At 42.9% G+C, this 22625-nt stretch overlaps 1 protein-coding gene across 3 annotated transcripts in view; it reads right to left on the bottom strand.

Annotated features, from left to right (window-relative positions):
• MYZAP (myocardial zonula adherens protein) overlaps window positions 1-22625 on the bottom strand; it is a 113217-nt gene that overhangs the window by 7165 nt on the left and 83427 nt on the right. Inside the window, exon 1 of one of the 3 annotated variants that reach the window (XM_090270661.1) lies at window positions 346-603. The exons of 1 other annotated variant lie outside the window; for it this stretch is intronic. In XM_090270661.1, the coding sequence (XP_090126787.1) occupies window positions 346-458 (113 nt within the window). In that variant the 5' untranslated portion in view covers window positions 459-603. Of the gene's footprint in view, window positions 1-345; window positions 604-17213; window positions 18142-22625 lie in introns of those variants that run through there. One more of the 3 variants, XM_090270663.1, reaches the window with a different exon arrangement.

Below are 22625 nucleotides of genomic sequence, written 5' to 3'. Positions count from 1 at the left end.
CTGCCTGATAACCGCTCTATATGCCACTTTTTCCATTCCCAGCGGTTCCTGCAAAAACAGATCTGGAGCTGAAACTGACAAGTTGGAGCAGGATCTGGGGAGCCGACGAGGCGTTAAGGAAGAGCTGCCTCACTCAGCCGCGGCTCCGCACACGAGCCTGCCCCACGGGCGGCGGCGCCAGGCCGGGAGGCGCTCGAATGCGTGGCTGCAGGCCCTCCGTCGGCCCGCGAGGCCGGGTTGCAGCTGACTCGGGCAAGGTCACCTTCTAGGGAAGGCAACGGGGTTGGGTAAGGGAGGGGCATGGCCCAGGGAGCCCGAACCGAAGGAGTCTGGCCCCGAGCTTACACGTTGCGCAAAAGTCTCTCCTGGCGCTTCAACATCTCCTGCAGCTCCGCCAAACTCCGCTGCCCCGAGTCCTCGGGAGCTTGGGGCTCGAAGCCGCGGGGCAGCGAGGACATTCTGCGGGGGCTGAGGCTGGCGAGGCGGCGGGCACTCGGCTTCCTCGGCAGCCCCCGCGGCGAGTGCGGGATCCGCTGTCGGCGGGGACTCCGGGCCGCGAGCGGGAGTCGCCATTTTCCCGGAAGGACTGGTCTTTTTGGAGCCGAATGGAACTTTATTGAAACGCCGGAAACAAAACACAGACAAGGAGAAGGGGTGTCGCGAGGAGCGGGCAGGGGCGGAAGTTACGGAGGTTGGCGGCGGCCCCGGCTGGGCGCGCAGTCGCCCGCTTCGTCTCTTCTCTGTGCGTGAGCACTTAGTCTGTGGATTCAGAAAGTTCTTACTGAGCGCCACTGTGACTACAGCAATCGCCACAGACCCTGCCATTGTGGAGTTAACAAGTGATGGCGGGCCAGGCAAACAATCAAGTAATAATAAAACACTATAATAAAAAGATTGGTGTGGGCTCCAGGGCAGGTATCTGAGAAGTGTGGTAAGTCAAACCCTGAGTGATGGGTTAGCCGTTGGTGAGGTTGGGAGGCCCTTGTCTATGGTGTGGCGCCCCCTTACCCAAGCGGAGCCTTGAAATGTTAAAAATTGGAAGGATCCTTAGGGACCAGCTTTTCTTAATGGGACTCTGGCATTTGGAGCCAGGCTTGTAGTCGTTCTGCTGCACTGCCTCTGGCATCACAAGACATTAGGTGTCTTGACTTGAGAAATTTGAACGATTTCTGATTGCTTATAGGAAAACAGGCACACAAAAAAACAAAGTAAATATTCCCAGCGCACAAAACTAGTGACAGCACCAGCTTTCAAACTCAAATGCCCAGCTGCTCTTTTTACAACACTAAATTGAAAATTCCCTCCACTTTATGCCTATTTCCAAATATTTAAAATTATTGAAAGTTTTTTTAAGGCTGTTGAGATGAGGAAGGCAGTGTAACAAATATCACACCCAGCTCTTATCTTCTCTTTATAGTTCAGCGCCCAGAGCTGAAAAGAAGAGTAGGAAGCATGTAAGAGTCACAACAAATATCAACTGGGAAGTCTGAGTGCCCCCATAATTTCCAACACTGCCTCCTCATTCTTTGATACAGAAAATTTAAGTTTTCTCTATCCTATGTAAGGTGCTACAATAAACACAGAAATTCCCTCCTAATCAGACAGAAGCTCTAGATAAAATCTAAAGCTACTCCAAGGAGCACGGTTGAAGCCATTTCTGTATCCTCTCCATCTAGTCCATTCTGATCAGACTAACTGATGTATCAAAGTTCTCAACATAAGCCCTGCTTCCAAGGATTTCCATAAGCCAAATAAGAAATACTTGAGTAAAACCCTTGATTTAGGTAGCTGTGCCCTGGCAAGTTACCCCCAAACCTGCCTCATCTGGGCCTCAGCGGAAGGCCTTTATTCTCCCCACAGTAGAGAGCCCATTCTTCTGATCCTGGACCACAGGGGTCTTCAAGGCAAGGATGACTTTCTGTTGAGCCTCAGAATTTTTTTTTAATAATTTATTTATTTGTTTATTTACTTTTAGAGAGAGGGGAAGGGAGGGAGAAAGAGAGGGAGAGAAACATCACTGTGTGGTTGCCTCTCACTCGCGCCCCCAACTGGGGACCTGACGTGCAACCTGGTCATGTGCCCTGACTGGGAATCGAACCAGCGACACTTGGCTCGCAGGCCGACGCTCAATCCACGGAGCCACAGCAGCCAGGGCAAGAGCCTCAGAATTTTGCCCCCAGCTGTTTTCCTCTTGTGAAAGGCTACCCCTTTCCCCCTAGCCCATTATAAATCTTAGCTCAAGTCTCACCTCCTCTCTAGACTATTCCAATCCAAACTGCTCTCTTTTGAGCATGACCAAGTGCTTAATTGAGTTAGAACCTCATTCTAGGATCCAGACAAGATAGCAGCAGAGGCAGACATGGCTCACACCTTCCCACAACCACATCAAAATTACAACTAAATATAGAACTACCATCAGCCAGAACCATCAGAAATCAAGTTGAATGGATATCTGACAACTACAGAATTCAAGACACTACATCCAGTGAGACTGGTAGGAAGGGTGCAGATGTGAAATGGGCTAGTCTCTCACCCATGTGTGGTAGATAAAAATTCATGAGTGATACCCTAGGAGCAAGGAGTCTCAGCCTCACATGAGCCCCCCCAGCCCAGAGTTCTAGTGCCAAGGTAAGTCCCCACAACTTCTGGCTGCAAAAACCAGCGGAGATTGAGTCAGTGGAAGAATCTGCTGGAACCCCAAGCAGTTCCTCTTAAAGAACCTATGCATGGACTCTCCTACTCAGACTCACTCTTTCTGAGCTCCAGCACTGGGGTGACATCTTGAAAGGCACCAGTGGCATACAGGGAGAAACTGAAGTGTCTGGCATCAAGGCCAGCAGAGACCGTTGTCTCTTTTCTAAACCCTGCCCCCATAGAGCCAGCAAGCTGGTGACATATCTGAGACTCAATCAACCTGGTAAACTCTGACCAACCTTGGAGATCCCCAAAGATTCCACCCACCCAATTTATGAGCCCACCCAGGCTGCTTTTCCATATGAATGGCTGATCTTGGCTCATGCTTCATACTTTCTAAATCCTAGCAAATAAGCAACAACTGGTCTCAGTGAGCTTAAGGCCCGGTACTACCAGCAGCCAGTTTAGATTCACAACTTGGCTTTGCCTGGGAATCTCCAATTCCAGCACAAGTACCAGCCATCTCAGATTGCTTTATAGCTCAGGTAGGGTGCCCAGGGAAAAACACAGGTGGGACCTTGGCTGGCACCAACTGGAAAACCTCAGGGCCAGCACACTCAGTGGACAGCTACGGACCACATCAGAGCACTACCACCCTGCCCCTGCACAGCTCATTCTCCACAGAGGGCAGAGGTTGGTGGTCAGTGATCACAGCTAGTCTTTGTAGCTGACTGGCCTGGGTAAATCTCTCCCATTGATCTGCCAATAGCAACCAAGGCTCAACCACAAGAGGAAGGTGTACTCAGCCGATGCGATGGGCACACCTCGAGTACCCAGCTTGGGTGATAGAGAAGGCTGTGCCACTGGACCCTACAGGACACCCACTGCATTAGGTCATACTACCAAGACATGGAGTCAAAGCAGCTCTACCCACTACACAGAAACAAACACAGGGAGGCTTCCAAATTGAAGAGGCAAAGAAACATGACCCAGATGAAAGAACAGAACAAAACCCCAGAAAAATAACTAAATGAAATAGAGATAGCCAACCTATCAGATGCAGAATTCAAAACACTGGTGATCAGGATGCTCAGAGAAATGATTGAGTATGACCACAAATAAAGGAAGAAGTAAAGGTTATACAAAGTGAAATCAAATATATATATATATAAAATCAACAGTGATTGGAAGAAAGCCAGGATTCAAACCAACAATTTGAAACAAAAGGAAGAAATAAACATTCACACAGAACAGAAAGAAGAAACAAGAATTGAATAAAATGAGGAGAGGATTAGGAACCTCTGGGACAACTTTAAACACACCGACATCTGAATCATAGGGGTGCCAGAAGAAGAGGAAGAACAAAAGTTGAAAACTTATATGAAAAAATAATGAAAGAAAACTTCCTTAATTTGGTGAAGAAAATAGACATATAAATCTAGGAAGCACAGAGAGTCCCAAACAAGTTGGATCCAAAAAAGACCACTCCAAGACATATCATAATTAAAATGCCAAAGGTTAAAGATAAAGAGAGAATCTTAAAACAGCAAGAGAAAAGAAGAGAGTTACCTACAAAGGAGTTCCTATAAGACTATCAGCTGATTTCTTGAAAGAAACTTTGCAAGCTGGCAAGAAGTATTCAAAGTGATGAAAAGCAAGAACTTACAACCAAGATTATTCTATCCAGTAAAGCTATCATTTAGAACAGAAGGACAGATAAAGTGCTTCCTAGACAAAGTAAAGCTAAATGAGTTCATCATCACCAGGCCCTTATCATATGAAATGTTAAGAGACTTGTTTAAGAAAAAGAAGATCAAAACTATGAATATTAAAATAACAACAAACTCACAACTATCTACAACTAAAAATAAAAACAAAAACAAACTAAGCAAACAACCAGAACAGGAACAGATCATAGGTATGGGGATCATTTGGAGGGTTATCAGCTGGGAGGGGGAAAGGGGAGAATGGAGAAATGGTGCAGGGATCAAAAAGCATAATTGGTAGGAACAAAATAGACAGGGGGATGTTAATAATAGTGTAAGAAAGGGCGAAGTAAAAGAGCTTACATGCATGACCCATGGACATGGGGCAGGGATTGCTGGAAGAAAGGGGGTTACTGGGTAGTGAGGGACAGAGGGAAAAAACTTAGGACAACTATAACAGCACAAATCAATGAAATATACTTTAAAAAAAGAACCTCATTACATAAAGCATATTACACTTCTTCAATTGTATTATGCATGATGATTTCTTTATCCTTTCTAATAAAATTGTAAAGTCAGGGAATTTTGTAAGGGGACTATGTTGGTACTTTCTCTCTCCCCTATCACATATTGACTAAATCTCCCCCTCATAATTTTTCTTTCTGCCTTTCCCTCATATTCCTCTTCCTCTTAATGATATGTCCCATCTGTATATACAAAACTCAAGCTTTTTAATATAAGTATTAACAATAATTACTGTGAAGGTATTTTCTGTGTTATGGTACAGAATCATTTACATGACCTAGCTCAGGACTTCAAGATGTCATAATAAATATCTGAATTTGTAACAACACCCATACGCAAACTTTCCAATTCTAGGCTTTGGATACATAATGATGAATGAGACAAGTTTCCTGCCACACTCAAACTTACATTCCATCAGATAGTATAAGTGCCACATAGAGATTTAATCAGGTGATATGATAAGGAGTGATTGAGAGGCTATCATGATTGATTGGGTGATTGAGGTTGGTTTTCTTCAGGAGGTAGTTTATAAGCAGAGACTCAAATAACAAAAAGCAATTAACCATGGGAGAAATCTGACATAAAAGCATCCCAAGTAGACAGAAGAGTGACTGTAAGGCTCTACAAGGAAAAAGGGCTCAGCATGTCCAAATAACAAACAAAAAGACAGAGCTAGATCTTGCAGGCCTTTGTAGACCAGGATATGGAGATTAAATTTTATTCTAAGAGAAATGGGAAGCCATTTGTCATTGGCAGCATCTAGTGTGGTCCCCACCAGCCCTGCCCTAGTGTAATCCACTCCCATTGAATATGGGCTGGACTTTCTGTCTTGCTTCTGACAAATAAAATATGGTCAAAGTGATACAAATGGTAAAAGTGATGAAGTGTCACCTCAAGATTAAATTATAAAAGATTTGAACAAGCATTTGACCAAAGAAGATGCACAAATGAAAAATAAGTACCTGAAAGGTGGCCAGTGTTATTAGCCATTAGGAAAATGCAAATTAAAAACACAATGTGATGCTACTATACAACAATCAGAATGTCTGAAGTTAGAAAGACTGACCATACCAAATGTTGGAAAGGATGTGGAGCACCTGGATGTCATATACACTACTAATGTGAATGTAAAATAGTACAGCCAGTTTTGAAAATAGTTTGGTAGTTTCTTAAAACTGTCACATGACCTAGCCCTCCTCAGCTAGGTTTTCACCCAAGAGAAATGAAACTATGTCCATATGAAGACTTGTTCATAGATGTTGATAGCAGCTTTATTTGTAATAGCCCCAAACTGGGAGCAGCCCTGACCGGCATGGCTCAGTTAGTTGGTTGTTGTTCCACAAAGTGAAAGGTCAGTGAAGGCACATGCCTGGATTGTGGATCTAGCCCCAGTCAGGGCCTGTGTGGAAGGCAACCAATCAATGTTTCTCTCCCATATTGATGTTTCTCACCCTCTCATTCTCCCTCCCTTCTACTCTCTCGACAAATTTTTTTAAATCTTTTTTAAAAAACTGGAAACTACTCAATGTTTATCACTAGATGAATGATAAACAAGTTACAGTATGTCCATATAATTGAATACTATCATATATGCAACACCTTCAATTAATCTCAATTATACTCAATGAAAGAAGCCAGAAAAAAAAAAAAAAAAACTAGTACACACTGTACCATTCCATCTATACAAAATTCTATAGTGACAGAAAGCAGATCAGTGATTTCCTAATGATGTGGGTGAGAGGGAAAGGCTGGAGGGAAGGATTACAAAAAGGCAGGAGAAGACTTTTGGGGGTGATGGATATGTTGATTATTTTGGTTGTTGAAAAGACACAACTTATCGCATTGTACACTTAAAATATGTCCAGTGTACAGCATGTCAGTTATACCCCCAACAGAGCTGTTAAAGGTGCCCCTCTAGCTCCCACCCTCTTCTTTTTTCAGAGGTTAGTCTCCTAAGAGACTTACCTGTTCTCTGACTGCACAGTCATCACCACTCGCACCAGTGCCAGGAACCCTATCCTGGTCGCCAAACCCAAGGAGCAGTTTTTAGTCTTTCTCCTCCTTGCTCCATCTGACCCTGTTCACCACATTCTCCTTAAAACTCTCTTCTATCATAAATTCCATGTTACCAGTCTCTCCAGGATTCTCAACTCTGGAGTTTTTGTTCTGGGACTAGGATGAGAGTCAGGGTAAAGGCCTAACTGCCTAGGTGTCCAAAAGGTTTCTTAGGTTCAGCTTGTCTAAAAATAACTTCTATTTTCTTCCCCCAACCCACTCCTCATTTTTAAAATTCCCACTGTTTAATGGCAATTCCATTCACCTAGTTGCCCTAACCAAAACTAGGTATTCATACCTGACTATTCTTTTTCCCTCAGCCCAACTAATCATGAACTCTTACAGCCTAAATACCTTTTTCTCTGTACACACTCTCTTGCCACCGTTTCAGCACCTCCCCATACACCCGTTGTTGCCTCCACTGTCTCCGTCTGAGCCCTTGAGTGAACTACTACAGTAGCTCCTAAAAGATCTATCTGTAGCCTAAGCTGCCCTTTTCCTCTGCTGCCAGAGAGGTGTTTTCCTTACATCTAATTTTGTTTCCTTCACTTGCAATATGCATGTGGAAAACACCAGTAGCAAAGTGTTCAATTCCACACTTGTTGGGCCTCTCAGCACACAGAGTTGGTCCTGCCACCACGTTGGGATTACTGGAGGGGCGGGGCGGGGGAGAGTACTGCAGGCGCCAGGCAGAGCACGCCCGATCTCCCTGCCTAGAGCTGGCCATCCCGGCAGTGGCCTGTGAGACAAGTGTAAGTAAAATATTTAGCCAGACTTGAGCAGCAGAATGATGGTTAGTGGGAGGCTGGTCCCAAAAGAGAATTTAAAGGAATAGATGGTCAGATATTGAAACCAGACAAGGCCATTAGAAACAATGATCACCAACAAAGGAGCCTGTGATGGTTGATTTTATGTGTCACTTTGCCTAGGTCAAGGTGCCCAGATATTGATTGGGTCAAACATTATTCCACATACTTTTGTGAAGGTTATTTTTTGGTTGAGATTAACATTCAAATCAGTGGACTTTGAGTAAAACAGATTGTTCTTACTAATGTGGGTGGGACTCATCCAATCAGTTAAGCTTTTGCTAGAACAAAGGCTGTCTTCCCCCGAGCAAAGAAATTCTGCCAGCAGATACCCTTCAGACTTGAACTGCAACAGGGTTTCTTCCCTGAGTCTCCAGCTTTCTGGCCTATCTTGCAGTGATAAGCATATGAACCAATTCCTTAAAATAAGAGATTCACTTTACAGAATCCAAAAGCATTAATCTGTTAGGAACATCGAGGCTTGATTGATGCCTGGGCTTCACGGTGAGAGAGCTGACCAAGGAGAAGGAAGGCCAGCTTTTGGTCTCCCCTGCTATCAGCTGAGCACATGGAGAGGAGATGGGAACCAACGGTCAAAAACAAATTCAAAGAAAAAAAAAATTTTTTTTTTTAAGCATCTGTTTGGGAATGCAACATGCTGAATTTTCAAACAAACCATAGCAGCCATAGCTAATAAAAAATAAAGAATGGTAAACCTAAGAACAGTAAGAGCTGACATCGGCATGTCATTTACCAAACCTCCTCTTCCATTCACTCCCCAAAATTTCTCAGATAGAGCATGGGGACCACGCCCAGAGGGACAGTCGAGGGCAAGAACCTCCTGACCCCTCCATCCATGGGCCAGACTTGCCCTGCTGCCTCTTCTATCTGTCCCTCAGTGCAGAACTTCACAAATAGCTGACAGGAGCCCTGACCAGTTAGGGAAAAGAAAGTAAGGAAGGTAACAGAGACCATGAGAAGAACGCAGTGAAAAAGAAAAAAGAAAGGACCTGGCAAAGAGGGAGACAAAAAAGTAGAATGGACAGTAAGAGGGATAATGTTTTTATGCACAGAAACCAGAAACAGAAAGCTTCACAGGAAGCTTTGTGCTGAGGAATTCACAGATAAATTCATTTCCCTTCCAGCTCTAAAATTCTACACTTCTACAAATGTCACATGTCCCCTCTTTGTATTTCACTGTGATCCCACTGCAGCAAAAGGTTTTCCTCAGCTACCCCGGGGTTTAGGCTGTAAAGAGCATGTACTCCACACTAAAAGTAAATTCTTGCATTAGTTATCCAAACTGTTTGAAATGAGGGACCAAATTTTCAGCTCATATCTCCCTCTTTATCAGCAAATAGTAATTTAAAGCCATTTACCGGAGCTGTGGTTCCCAGCTGACAGACTGTGGCCTATTAAAATTAATCCTGACAGAAGATCCTTGCTGCCTTCTCCCACCACATCCAGGCTGCGGGTTTATGAACAGGATGAACAGACGGCCCATCCCAGAGGGCTGGAGAGGGGAAGTGCGCTAAAATGGCCGCCTGCATCTTTGTTTGCTCAGCTGCTTGGAAAAACTAAGACTGAGGGAAATGGGATTAATCAAGAGGGCAGTTGCCCATGGAAAAAAAAAATAGGAAGACTCTAGTGAGAAAATCCTAGCCAAATAAAGTTCAAGTTGAAGGGGAAGAATTTTTTTTTCCTCTTCAGACTTTCCCTGTGGTTGAGTTTTGTTTGGTGTCAAATCTCCCATTTCAGGCCACCACAGTCTTATGATCTTTTTGATAGTGTGGGAAGAGATCATGTAGCGGGAAAAAAAAGTATTACATGTTTGATTCTCCAAAATTACATGTGATTTTATTTTGAATAAGATATGTGACTAATTGTGATTGAGTATTATCTTTCTATGATTTTTCATATGAATAAACTCACAAACCAGAAAAAAAAGTCCTGGAAAATCACATGTACTGATTTTTGGTAGAGACTGTATAGACGTTGTAGCTGAAGCCCCTCCTCTCAGTTTAGGAGACAGAATATTAAACATTTAAAATATCTTCCCTTCCCCTTGACTTACTTAATTTTCCTTGGACATATTAGCTGAAATTCCTCCAATAAGATTATTTGGTTAACAAGGATCTTCCTTTGAGACCACAGATCCTTCCAGAAGGGTTGTGGACTGACTATCAGTCATTTACACATGAGTGTGAATGTGTTCCAAATAGCTTTCTCACAACAGCCTAGCTGAGGTGATGACTTGCACTAAAAGAGTGGAATTTGATAGGTGGGAAGGGGAGAAAAACGGAATTAACTCTGAGGAACCGGAAAGGAAGACTAGACCAGAGTATCGCAGCAGCGGGTTTAGGATAGATAGCAGGAAGACCCCAGAGGACCTCCTCTCAGGGATTTGGAGAATGTGTAGTCGGGCAAAAGGGAGGATGTCAAAACCAAACTTTACTTAGACTTGGTTCCAATTCCATGCTAGAAAGGAGAGCCTCCTATAGGTAAATGGGCCTCATCTAAGATTTTTTTGTAAGACATTTGGTCCATAAGTCTGGCTATTAGAATTATCTCATTAGTAAAACATGCCCCAATAAATATGTTTATACTTCTTTTGTGTTTGAGGAAAGATGGTTTCACATACATGTATCACTGTGTAAGGGAGAGTAAGGGAGGTAATTTGGAAAGTCACTGAAGGGTGAGATTTTGTCATTTCCTTTCAAGTTTCATCAGGGAGGGAGGTGGGAGCTGGGCCTTTAGTGGAGGGAAAGGAGAATCAGGTCTCCACAACAATGTCAGCCCACCAGATGTCTCACCCATTGGGGGATGATGTTCCTCGGAGGCCATGAAATAAAGGAATTGGTCATCAGCAGCAGGATGAAGTTAGAGAAAACTGACTACTCGTCTCGTCTCACTACACCTGGCCAGAATCAAGTGTCTGGTTGCCTTTAACCTTCTGTCTTGCATAAAAAGTAAAAGAACACAGCTCTGAAAAGCTTCAGCTAGGAAAAGTAGAAGGGGAAGTGCAAGGGATACCCATGGAGTATAGAGTCAGGGGAATTATTCAGAAAAAAAAAGTCCTCCTGGATTTTCTTGTCCCAAAATTGGAGGTGAGGTCAGGCATAGTATAATGGACAATAAGGTGATCCAGACCAGAAAATGAAAGGGTGGTAGAGAAATTTGTCAATGCCCAACTGTGTTTTCTGGGGAAGAGGGTTTGCATACCACTAACTTTGTGGCCAATTAACTTCTCTGGGCCTCAGTTTCCTCCTGTTTAAAATGAGGGTATTGAACCAGACAGACTCCAAGATGCCTTTCAACACTTAAATTATATGATTCTAGGATGATTAATGTTATAATACATTCTTTGGCAACATCTGCATCTATTTAAGCTCATAAATGTTGAGAAGAAATATTTGGTATGCAGTAAACCAGGAAGCAGGTAGCTCCCTTTAAATAAATACTCATCCAACATTGATGAAGTTTCAGGTTTTATCAACCTTTGCTGGACTCCCACGGTTGCCCGTATCTTATGAGACTGGATAATGTTTTCCATCACCTAGCATTCTTGGGCTTAATTTAATTTTTATATCTAATGGATGACAGCTCTGAGTAATTTAAGATTGTTTATAAGGTTCTTAAAAACTGAAGTTGTCAAAATAGCAGAAGACAAGCAAACTGTAATTAATGATGTGGGAGGAACCTCATTTCAGGCAAACTGGAGAAGAAGGTAGTTTGAAGGAATTTTTTTTTAAAGCACACAGAAAAGAATTAAAGAATGTAAATAAAATGTTGCAACTTGCAGGTCTTCAGCTACATCTAATCTATCAGATGTGGATTTGTTTGTCTACTTGGAGTTCTTCAGAATTATGGATTGGAATGATTTTAAGATGAGCATGTACTCAAATCTGGGCTAGCATCCTCCCCACTCCCCTCCCACCAGCCACTCACCCCATTATCCTACCCTAGGCCCTGCTCACCTTTATGCAAACTTCCTGGGCACCAGGTCATTTGATTTTGGGTGTGTGATGCAAATACAAATGAAAATTTTTGCCCAACTCTTTATCACAGAGGCTAAAATTTATACCATGGAAACTTCCTAGATATATATACTTGTTACAAGAAACTGTTCTTTACCTCTGAATCTTAACATCTTCCTAAGATGTTTTAAGAATCCCCAGAAATGGTTCTCAGGTAATGAATAGACTTAATACCCGCCCCCCCAATATTATAAACTTCATTGAGACTACAGGGTTTTGTTTTTATTTTTCCCCTGGAGTCAAGTGTAAAAAGTGAATTTTAATTCAAAAGGACAGCCTTTCTTCGAGGGTAAGGGACCATTTCCTTATTTTATGGTCAGAATAATAAGTGCTCTAGTCAAAGCATATGATCTTGTTATTTTGAATAATTCCTAGAGAGTTGTTTGTAAGCATCACAAACAAAACACAGGCATTGTTTACAAAGCTTGATACAACATTTTTATCTATAACAAAAACCAGCTTAAAAGGTCAAAGAAAATTATAAATTTTTATGATCACTATGGACACATTAGCATCTTTACAACTACATTTTCTACTTTAAATTCATATTGGAAATTTTGTAAGGAAAAAGGTTAACTTGAGATAATCCTTAATTTCCTTCCCTTCAGCCCCCCCAAAACTGTTTAAATAAATTTGTGGGTACCATAAAGGCATTTTATTTTAGGGTTGGGTCACAAAGTGACTGGTTAAGTTTTTCCTGGCTGAATGTGTTTTGTTTAGGAGGTGGCAAGTTAAGAGGAAAAGGGAGAATTAAAATATTTGCAAGATGTCATTAATCTCTAGCAAGAGCCTAGAGTTGTTGTTTTTTTCCCCCCTTCATTTCAGAACTAATCCAGCTTTCTGTTATTTGGCTCAGAAAAGTCTTAAATCTGTAACAAGAGAGTAACTTCCTGTTCTCAAGAGTAAGGCTGCCAAAGAAAACATTTACAAGAAAAGTCCCAGGGCCAAAAAATTGCCTACTAATTATTTCTCAACCCCCCTCCTACCCCTAATTCAGGAAGGTGAATGCTGTAAATGCTATATGTTAAAATGCAAAAGTATGTATTGAAAAATTAAGAGAAAACCCCCAAGAACTATTTGCCATTTATTTATATTTTATTGCATTCAAATTACATCAGCTTTATGGTCCTTGGGCACACATTAACGTTTCTTATAAATTTTGTTTGGAATTCCACAAAGATTATACCGTACCTTTATCAAAATATATTATGGAGGTTTTTACCTGGCATCTTCCCAACAGAAGAAGAGAGAAGCGACTCCGGACATTCAGCAGCTACCTAGCACTGCCAGCGAGGCCATGGCGCTACGGTGAGCTGGCCTGACACTCACAGCAAGCTATTGGTGTTTTCCTTGGGGAACCTATCTATTCTGTACCATCCCAATCAAAATCCCAGCAACCCTTTTGTAGAAATTGACAGACTGTAAAATTCATATGGAAATGCAAAGGATCTAGAATAGCCAAAACAGCTTTGAAAAAGAAGAGCAAGGTTGGGCCCTACCTGGCTTATGAGAAAGTTATAATACTCAAGACAGTGGGGCACTGGTGTCAAGAGAGGCAACTGAACCAATATAACAAAGTAGAGAGCCCCGAAACAGAACTATGCCTATATGGCCAACTGTCTTTCTACAATGGCACAAGGGCAATTCAGTGGAAAATGGGTAGTTTTCAACAAATGGTGCTAAAGCAATTGAATATCCATAGGCATAAAAACATTTTGTTCATTTATCTTTCTCACCATGTATTAGTAATGTAATTCTGCCTAATTAAACTACCTGCAAATTTAGCAGCATCTCCCTCTGGTCTCTTTGCCTCTAGCCTCTCTTTCCAGAAACGCATCTTCAGTCTCCCTTTTGAGCTTTTCCTTCACTGACAAAGTCAAACGCGTTCTTCTCAATTTTGCATGTGAGGAAAAGTCGATTATTTAATCTTCTGCTCATCCAGCCACCAGCCACATTACCCACCTTACTTTTCCTTCTGCAAATCCAGGTCACTATGGTGTCCAATAAGAAGAAATCCTCAGACCTGCAAATATTCATGATGCAACACCTCTTTGCCAGTAATTACTAATAACAATAGCAGGTATCGATCATTGGCACTCTCTGGTGCAGTGCTGGGAAATGTTTCTGTGCTATTTCACGTGATCTGTACAACAAGGCTATGTGGGGAGTGCAATTCCATTTACTTCTTGGGCCAAGCTGCTTACTGGGGCCCTGAGCCTCAGAGAGCTGAAGTGACCTGACCAACGAGTATTGAGATTCAGTGGCAGACCTGGGACCGACTCCAGGCTTCACGTCCATGTTCTGGAGTCAGACAGGCTTGGAGTTTGAGTTTCATCTCTTTGAGTTTCAATTGCCTTATCTACAAAGTGGTGGCAATAACATCTTCCACACAGAGCTGTTGAGAAGATACAGTGCATGTCTACTATGCTGCCTCAGCATTTTTGGTCTCCTTTATACCACCCAGCCAAGGCTCTTTCTGGAATACATTTCATTTGCAGAAAATGGGTGCCCGGAGGAGACATACAGGCCAGCTCAAGGTGATCCTTGGTTAGCACACCCTGTAACGGGGGACCATGTCCTATCACCCAACTCCAAGCCCCACCCAAAGGTTCTCTCCCTGGCTAGCTCTGAAATCTTCCCAATCAGTTTTAAACCCCATCTCAGGCACATAGCCTGATATTTTTCTGTCTTGTGGCCAGCTCTTGCTTCTGCCTCACTAAGCAGCAGGCCCTCTCTGATTCTGGTATCCTGGGGGACACCTGCTCCTTCTGAGTCCGGACCTGTTTCCTGTCAGCTGCCCAGGCACTCTCTGGGCCGTGGAGACGCCTACAGGCCTGCAGAGCTCAGGTATCCAAAGGCAATATCCTGAAGGAACTTTTTTCACTGCCTGTTTGGGGGACGTGCGTGTCTGCCTAAAGCAAGCAACTTTATACACTCCTTCATTTCTCATTCCGAATGTTGGCAAAGGAGTCAGGAAACCACATTCTCATCTTGTCGGTGAGAATTTCAGTGGATTCAAATTTCCACAGGCCAAATTGGACCTTGTGTACCAAAAGACTTAAATGTGCATAAGTTTTGACCCAGCAATTCCTTTTCTAGGAAGTTACCCTGAGAAAATAGGCAAGTATAGAAAGTCGTATTGTACAAGATGATGCATCATAAGATTGTTCAAAAAGAAGTAAAGAGAACCTTTAAAATTCCAATAAGGAATCGTCGGCAGCCGTCCGTCTCGAGAGACGATGGTGTAGCTTCTTAAGAGTCTATCTGCACCGCCGAGAATGGCTGTGCAGTCCGACTCGGGAGTGACACGGTATCTGTCTCCTCCCGTGTTGAATCGACATCTTGCGATGACGCTGGAGTGTCCTCTCCAGTGAAGCTGAAGCTACAGAGCCTGGGCAGGGTGATATGGAGGGTCTGCTGTTGCCCATGCTGCAGACCCCCCCTCTCTTCGCAGCTGAAGGGTCCAAGGGAAAGACGGAGTCAATACAGCTTGGCTTCAGGTGCGCCGCAGGAGTTGCCGGTGTTGACTACAACGTCAAACCGCCTTAGGGACTCCGGCTCCGGATTTTCTGTCGGGGTTTACTCCCTTAGCCTTTCCCCTGAAGAGGTATGCCGCAAGGCAGCGGAGGTTTTTTGGAGTCAGAGTTTTCCTTCTCTGATGTGCCCTGACTGGAAGATCGAACCAGCGACACTTAGCTCGCAGGCCGACGCTCAATCCACTGAGCCAAACCAGCCAGGGGATCCAATAAGGAATAGGTTGAGTAAATCATAGTACATCAATAAAATGGAATCCAAGTAATTGTAAGAATTAATGATGTAGCTAGATGTAGCTATATGTAATTATCATAATGAGTGAAGAGCTGTTACAAAACTATGTAATAATAATAGATGGCATTTATTGAGTGCTTACTATATGCCAAGCACTATTCTAAGAACTTCACAGATATTAACTTGTTTAATCTTCACACCAGCCCCAGTTAGGAAAGAACTGTCACTGTTTCCATTTCGCATGGCTTGAAAAGAGTCCATGACTTGCCTGAGGCATACACTAAGTGACTGAGCTCACCCAGATTCCACGTTTTTAAATACCGTGATTCTGCAACTCAGAATAGGGTCGTATTTGCTCTAACAACAAAACAAATAAATGGTGTGTGTGTGTGTTTAAAAGATGGAAGGATTAGAATAAAAATATTAATTGGGGAATTATTTACACTGCTATTCTTTGTCTCAATAGAATAACTTTATATAACCCAATTCTACATGTTACCCATGCTCAGGAGGAGTTGAGTGTAACTCTTTCAGATGGTGGGTTGCAGATCACCAGAATTAATTTTGACAAAGAATCAAGAGGGATCATCTCTGTTTGTTTCAGTTTCAGTCCGTGTTGCTTAGGAACTCACTTTGCCTTTTTTAGTAGTTCAGATAATGTTTAGAGTTCTCCACATGTTGAAAACATATTTAAAAATACAAAGGGCCTACATAGAGACCACCTCTAATGCTGCAGAATGATCCATGGTACTCTTTGAATGTAAAATTACTCCCTAAATTTTTTTCCTTTTATTTTTTCTTGTTTTAAGTGCTTGCAGAGCAGTTTCCATTTCTGCCTTGGTCCCAGTAAAGCTGACATTCTTTATGCCCTTGCATTTCATTTAGAAATGACTTCCCGACCAGTTCCCCAGAGGCCTAAGGGCTCCCAGACTCTCTGCCACTGAGTCCAGCTTCCCTCTCCCGCTCCCAAGCACTGCCTTTTCCCAAGACGCTGCTTTTTAGGATTAGCCCAGGACATGCTTGTTCCCCACCAGAACACCTCCAGGAAGGAGGGGAACCGGGGCAGCAGGGCTTTAAAACAAACCTGTGCTCAGCGCACCACACCCCACCTGGCGGTGCCTCTGTGTGGACACCTCAGGTGGCACTCACAGCAGCCCATAAGGTAGGTGTGATTGTTCCAGGTTTGTAGAAGATGAAGGTGACATTCAGAGAGCTTTGATGACTTGCCGAAGATCCTATAGGCATAATTTAAATAAAAATTTGGCTTCAAAATACAATCCACATCTTCCTTTTCACACTACCCTGACTCACAGGGATTTACCCAACTGAATTTCTTTGCTTTCTTTCTTTGGCACTGTTTTTTGAAGTGGGGAAGTAGGGCACAGAAAGATTGGGCAAGGAGGAGGTGATATTTTTTAAGTAAAAACAATTTTTGAATTTTATAACCATGTATGTACAATATCTTATTCTTTTCAGCAGGTGAGTTAACTAGTTAAATTTCAGAGTTTAAAAATACACACACACACACACACACACACTTCCTATCTTATGGTTTACAAATCCTTCTATAGACTATACTGATTGAAAGCTCAGCATGCTCTGACTTTGACACTCAACTCCAGAGTCCAGTTCTGCTCTCTACTCCTTGTACATGGTCATGGGTGAAACAGAGACAACATCAGTAGAACAAAATATATGGCATTTATTAAACAGCTGTGACACAGGTTATTATAATATCAAAGTAGAGAAGGCATGAACAAATTACTCATTCATTTAACAAAAACACCAATCAACACTGAAAACATGAAATGATTAAATTTCCACGACATACAAATTTTTCTTTCAGTTAAAGTGAGAAAGAAAAAAAAAAATCACAGGTCGAATAAATACAGTGATTTCCGCTGGCTCCATAAAGGCATAAGGCACAAATTAAACCAAGGGATTAGCACGTCAGAATGAAGCATGTCTGCCCACATGAGGACCATCTCCAACGGTTACCACAATCTGCACCAAGAGGAGACGGCACCTGCGCTGGGCCAAGTCTCCCCCGCTGCCCGTGCTCTTGTGGACAGGCTTCTCTGCGCCAGAGAAATACTGCCTCTAATACTTTTACGGGTAAACAAAACCTTCATGCAGTAACAAATGGTCCTGGCGTGAATAACATGAAATTTCAAATGAATGCCCTTTTTCCTCCCAACTGAAATCTAGTAAAACAAAATAAATTGTGAGGGAATTCTGACAAGATTTCAGCATGTACTTGGAAAACTAACAATGGCCCAACACAGCAGGGTAGGCTGGTTCCGCGTTTGAAATGGGACCTTGTAAACCTCTGTCTTACCCTCCTCATCCGCCTCCACTTTCCTTCACGTTTTAAGAAATGGATCAGAACCGCAGGTATTTCCATTCTGGCTTAAACTGCGCGTATGAAGAAGCAACAGTCACCCTTTCCAGATTTCAAGCTGCAGGGTTCCAGAGCTTTTGTCCATCTGTAAAAAGTGCACGTCTCTGACTGCCTAAGTCAGAGTTTTCTTCATGGTCAACTCCAGGACGCGTGTGTATGGGGCATAGCTCCTGGAAGGCATCGCAATTTCACGGGTCTGATTTGTTTCGCTGAAAAATGAAAAAAAACCTGGTCAGGAAGATGAAACAAACTCTCCATGCTCTTGGGTGAGACAACTCTAGGAAATGGTTTTCTGACACTTAAAAACAGACTGTAATAATGCAGTTGAATATTTCATTTAAATGTTACATAAGGGACCATTATTTGTAGCAACTTTTAAAGGTTTAGCATGTGAAAGACATCAATGATCCAGGAAAATATAAAATGTGCATTGAAGGGACTCATAATTTGGTAGGAAAGATGTGTGCATAAATAATTTTAGTATGATGTCGGGCACCACTGTAATAGAGACAGAAAGGGCTGTGCTGGATAGCCTCCATCTGCCCATTCAAATCAACTCTTCTCCTTCTCCACCTCACTCTGAGCCCTGGAAGCTGACCTGAAGGTCAGCATCAATGGACGCCCTGGCCCGTTAGCTTCTAGTTGGTTTTGATAATTTGGGACATGGTAGCAGGAGATGAGAAAACAGGACAGAGAGGTGAGGACATTTGTTCCCTCCCAGCCAGGTGGCAGCTTGCAGTTACCTATACTCCTCTGGCAAAGGCCAGAGACAGCCCTGCCCTCTGTTTCTTCCGCCAGCTTTCAGCCCTGCCTCTTCAGGTCCAGGCTGGTAACTTTGGCTAGTCCCAGACTCTGCCACTGTCCCTTGTGTATTTCCTGTAAAGCTGCTCAAATCTTTACAAATAGTCCCTTCATTTAAGTCTCTTCAATATCTCCTTCTAGCCAGGACCCTGAGAAATACCACAATTAACATATTACGGGCAAACTGAGGGTAGAGCAAGTTAGCATCACTAGAAGGGCATCTGGAAATTCACACAGGAAGATAAATCTTGAAGGATTCTTAGGCATTCCTCGTGTGGGCAAGGAGGAGATGGGAATTCTGGGCAGAAGGGACAGTATTTACAAAGGCAAAGAAGGGTGAACACAAAGGCTGCAGGTGTGGAAAGGAGATACACTCTGTTCAACAGGAGCAAAGCCTTCGTGATGGGAAGTGGCAGAAATGAGGCGAGGCAGAGGAGGGCTCTGTGTGCTCTGCTAGGGAGTTCAGAAGGGGAAAGGGAGCCACTAAAGACTTCCGAGGGGCTTGGGGGCATGATATGCTCATATCTGTATTCTACCAAAATTCTTTGGTACTGCTGAGGGTTGACTGCTGAGGGGTCAGTCTGGAAGCAGAAAGTTAGGAGATTTTTGCTATTTAGGAGGTGAACATGAGAATGAATTCTAACAGAAGCACTGGAGGTGAAGTAGCAAGGAAAAGTTAGGGAGATGTTTGGGGAGTAGAGTTAATAGGATTTAGTGACTAAGATGGAGACCCATCCCATATTTTTTCCTCCTGGACACATAACACAACTATATTTCCCAACCTCCCTTGCAGTTCAGTGGGCCATATGACTAAATGAGGAGAAATCCTTTACAGCTGACCCTTGAAGAACATGGGTTTGAACTGAGCAGGTCCACTCATATGAGAATTACACAGTATTTTAAATCCACGTGTAAGTGGAGGGCCTGTACAGTTCAAACTTGTGTTCTTCAAGGGGCAATGGTACTTTCAGTCTGCAGTTGGAAATCCATGTGTGCTGAAGACCCACGTTTTATCCTCGTATTTTTGACTACATGGGGATTGGTGCCCCTAATTCCTGCATTCTTCAATGGTCAGCTGAATATTACTTTCAGGGTTAGCCTTTAAAAACCTTATACATAATTCTCTATGGTTCTTTCCTTTCATGCAGAGAATGGAGGACCCAAGAGGACTCCATAGCCCAGGCGGCGTTACTAGATGGGAGAATCCTGGGCTCCCAAATGACTGTATGGAGCAAGGCTCATGCCAATCTGCCTTAGACTATGGTGAGAAATTAATGTTTATTGTGTTGAGCCTCTAAGATCTCTGGGCTGTTTGTTACAGCAGCTACATTTCTTAACCTGATTAATGCAATGACCAATTTTGTATATGAGATATAAGATTCAACCCACTTTCCCTAACTTCCCATATCCAATTATTCACCAAGAGGCATGAAATCTACCTCCTAAAAGACTGTTTTGTCATCTTTCTTCTCTATTCCCTCAGCCACTGCTTTAGGCTCTCATAATTTATCTTTGAATATTGGAATAGTATCCTAAATGGTCTCCCTGACTCCAGAGTTGGCAAGATCTTCCCCCTGCCTGAATCCACTGTCAAGGACATCATCCTAAAAAGACAATCAGAGTATATTACTGTTCTTAAAACTCTTCAAAGTCCAACTCCTCTGCATGGTCTAAAGGTCCTCTCCCATCTCCCATTTTATCTCCTGGCTGGCCTTGCAAACCAACACACAAGTCTCTTCATTTACTGCACTGCTGCACACCTCTCTGCCATTCTCACACTGACCCCTCCACCCTGAGTGCTTCCCTAGTCAAATCATTCTGATGAATTCCTGCCTGTATTTCCAGACTCAAACCAAGCATCACCTCCTATATGATAATTTCCCCAACTCTCTGCACCAGTCATAGAAATGACCCTTCCTTTCTTTAGACACTCACAGTTTCCTTGAGTGGTGCTGCTCAATTTCCTGCTTCCCAAAGGTTCACTTTTGCTAAACTTTCCTATCACTAACACCTCCCATTACCCTATAATGATTTTGAACTAAAGAGTAGTAGGGAGACAGCTTCTTAATGGGATCTAACTGAAGCTTGGGAGGATCTTTAAACTTCATGTCTCTCCCCAATTGATTCAATATGTCCCTTCCAGGCTCTCCACCCTGTCACACAGGCTTCTGACACACCACTGGAAGCAACTGATTGCACCCACTAGCCTATGCATTTGTCTCCTCTGCTGGGTACGATTTCTTGAAGGGTGAAAACTGTATCCCAGTCATCTTCATGACCCCAGAAGCTCACTCGGTCAGGCCAGGCACAGAGCCCACACTCCATGCACAGAAGACAAAAGAACCCAGAGGACAAGGGATGTCAAGACGTGGTCAGAGAGTCACTCGCCACACAGAGGAAGCCACAGGATCTGGCAACTCGGGGGTCCTCAGGGACCTCAGCAGGCAGTTAGTGGAGCGCCAGGGGCAGAAGCCAGATGGCAGTTTCTGCCAACTACTGTGAAAATTCCACATAACAGAAATGGTCTCCAGTGACAATATCTTAAAAGCCCATAAAGTGCAAAAATATTTATAAAGGTGGACCTTCTGGGTTTCAAAAACAGTCTCTTATACCCCAACCAAAAAGAATTGAGGTATTTTATTAAGTTGATCACTAGGAAACAACAAGATTTCAAGAACACAAATAATTTTTCAACTTCATAATTGAAATATGACCATTTTCTTTAACACATTAAGGCTATTGTTAACCTTTTATAAATCCATAAAGAGGCAGTTCCCCTGAGGGAAATGATAAAAGAATCAGCAACTAGAGATTTGACAAAAGCTATGTTGTGTTCTGGTCTCTACAACAGAAATTTGAAAATGTAGGCATTTTAAAGTGCTTACTATGTGCTCAGCACTTATGACCACAGGGAATATTTTTCATTAAATTGTACCTATTAAGATATAATTTATGAGTTTGCTGGAAACCAGGTTTTACTTGGGGCAGGAGAAAGAAGTCTCTTTTTCTTTTATTCATTTTTCTCTGTCCTAAGATTAGCTGACCTGAAATTGCTCTCAATGGCTTTAATTAACATGCATCAAACCTTTCAAATCAAGCACTTCAATCTCTTATTTTAAAAATAGGAGTTTGAAAACCCATAAAATCACAGTGAGTATCTTCTTACCTCTTCCCTTTCCCCTTGCTCTACTAGAGATCCTTTCTCTCCAGGAATTTGTGTAACACAGAGTTAGATGAAGGAGAGCAAGTCAGAGAGATGGCACGGGTTAGATTAGACAGAGGACACTAGTCTCAAGCAGGTTGGTGGCAGTGGGAATAGAAAGGTATGAAGCGAGCCATGAAGAAAAAAAGACAGCTGTGTGTATGAATGAGTCTAGCAGCAAACAATTCATATTTCAGAGGTGACTGTAGTACGTATATTGAGCTTAGGTGACTGGGAAAGTAGTGGAAGTGAAAGAAAAATAGAAAAATGTGGCCACTGCTCTGCAGATATTATGCATGTATCTCACTCATCTCAGCAAGTTTCTACAGGAATTACTGTCAAAATCTTGCTATTCTAGGTGAGAAAACTGCCATGCAGAGAGGTTAGGAATTTGCCCAACCAGAGCTGTAGATGTAGCAAGAGGAGGCAGTTCCAGGACCCAAACCCAGATTAACTTCCAGCTGGTGTCCTTAACCACTACTAAGAGAAACTGACTTGGATGAAAAGAGTGACTGGCTCTGTGATGGATCTGGTGGGTGGAAAGATCAAGCAGAGGCCAGCTGGGAGGGCCCAGCAGGCAACTGGAAATGAGGACTTGTATGCAAGAGAGAGGTTCAAATACTTGACGGCTGAGCCACAGGGAGGCGAGAGGTAAAGTCAGGAGACTGGATGCCATCTTTGCAGAACTAT

Source organism: Furipterus horrens, unplaced genomic scaffold, assembly GCF_987537825.1.
Source record: "Furipterus horrens unplaced genomic scaffold, mFurHor1.1.pri manual_scaffold_3, whole genome shotgun sequence".
Taxonomy (NCBI): domain Eukaryota; kingdom Metazoa; phylum Chordata; class Mammalia; order Chiroptera; family Furipteridae; genus Furipterus; species Furipterus horrens.
Note: the sequence above shows the minus strand (reverse complement) of the source record. Positions and strands in the feature narration are given on the sequence as shown.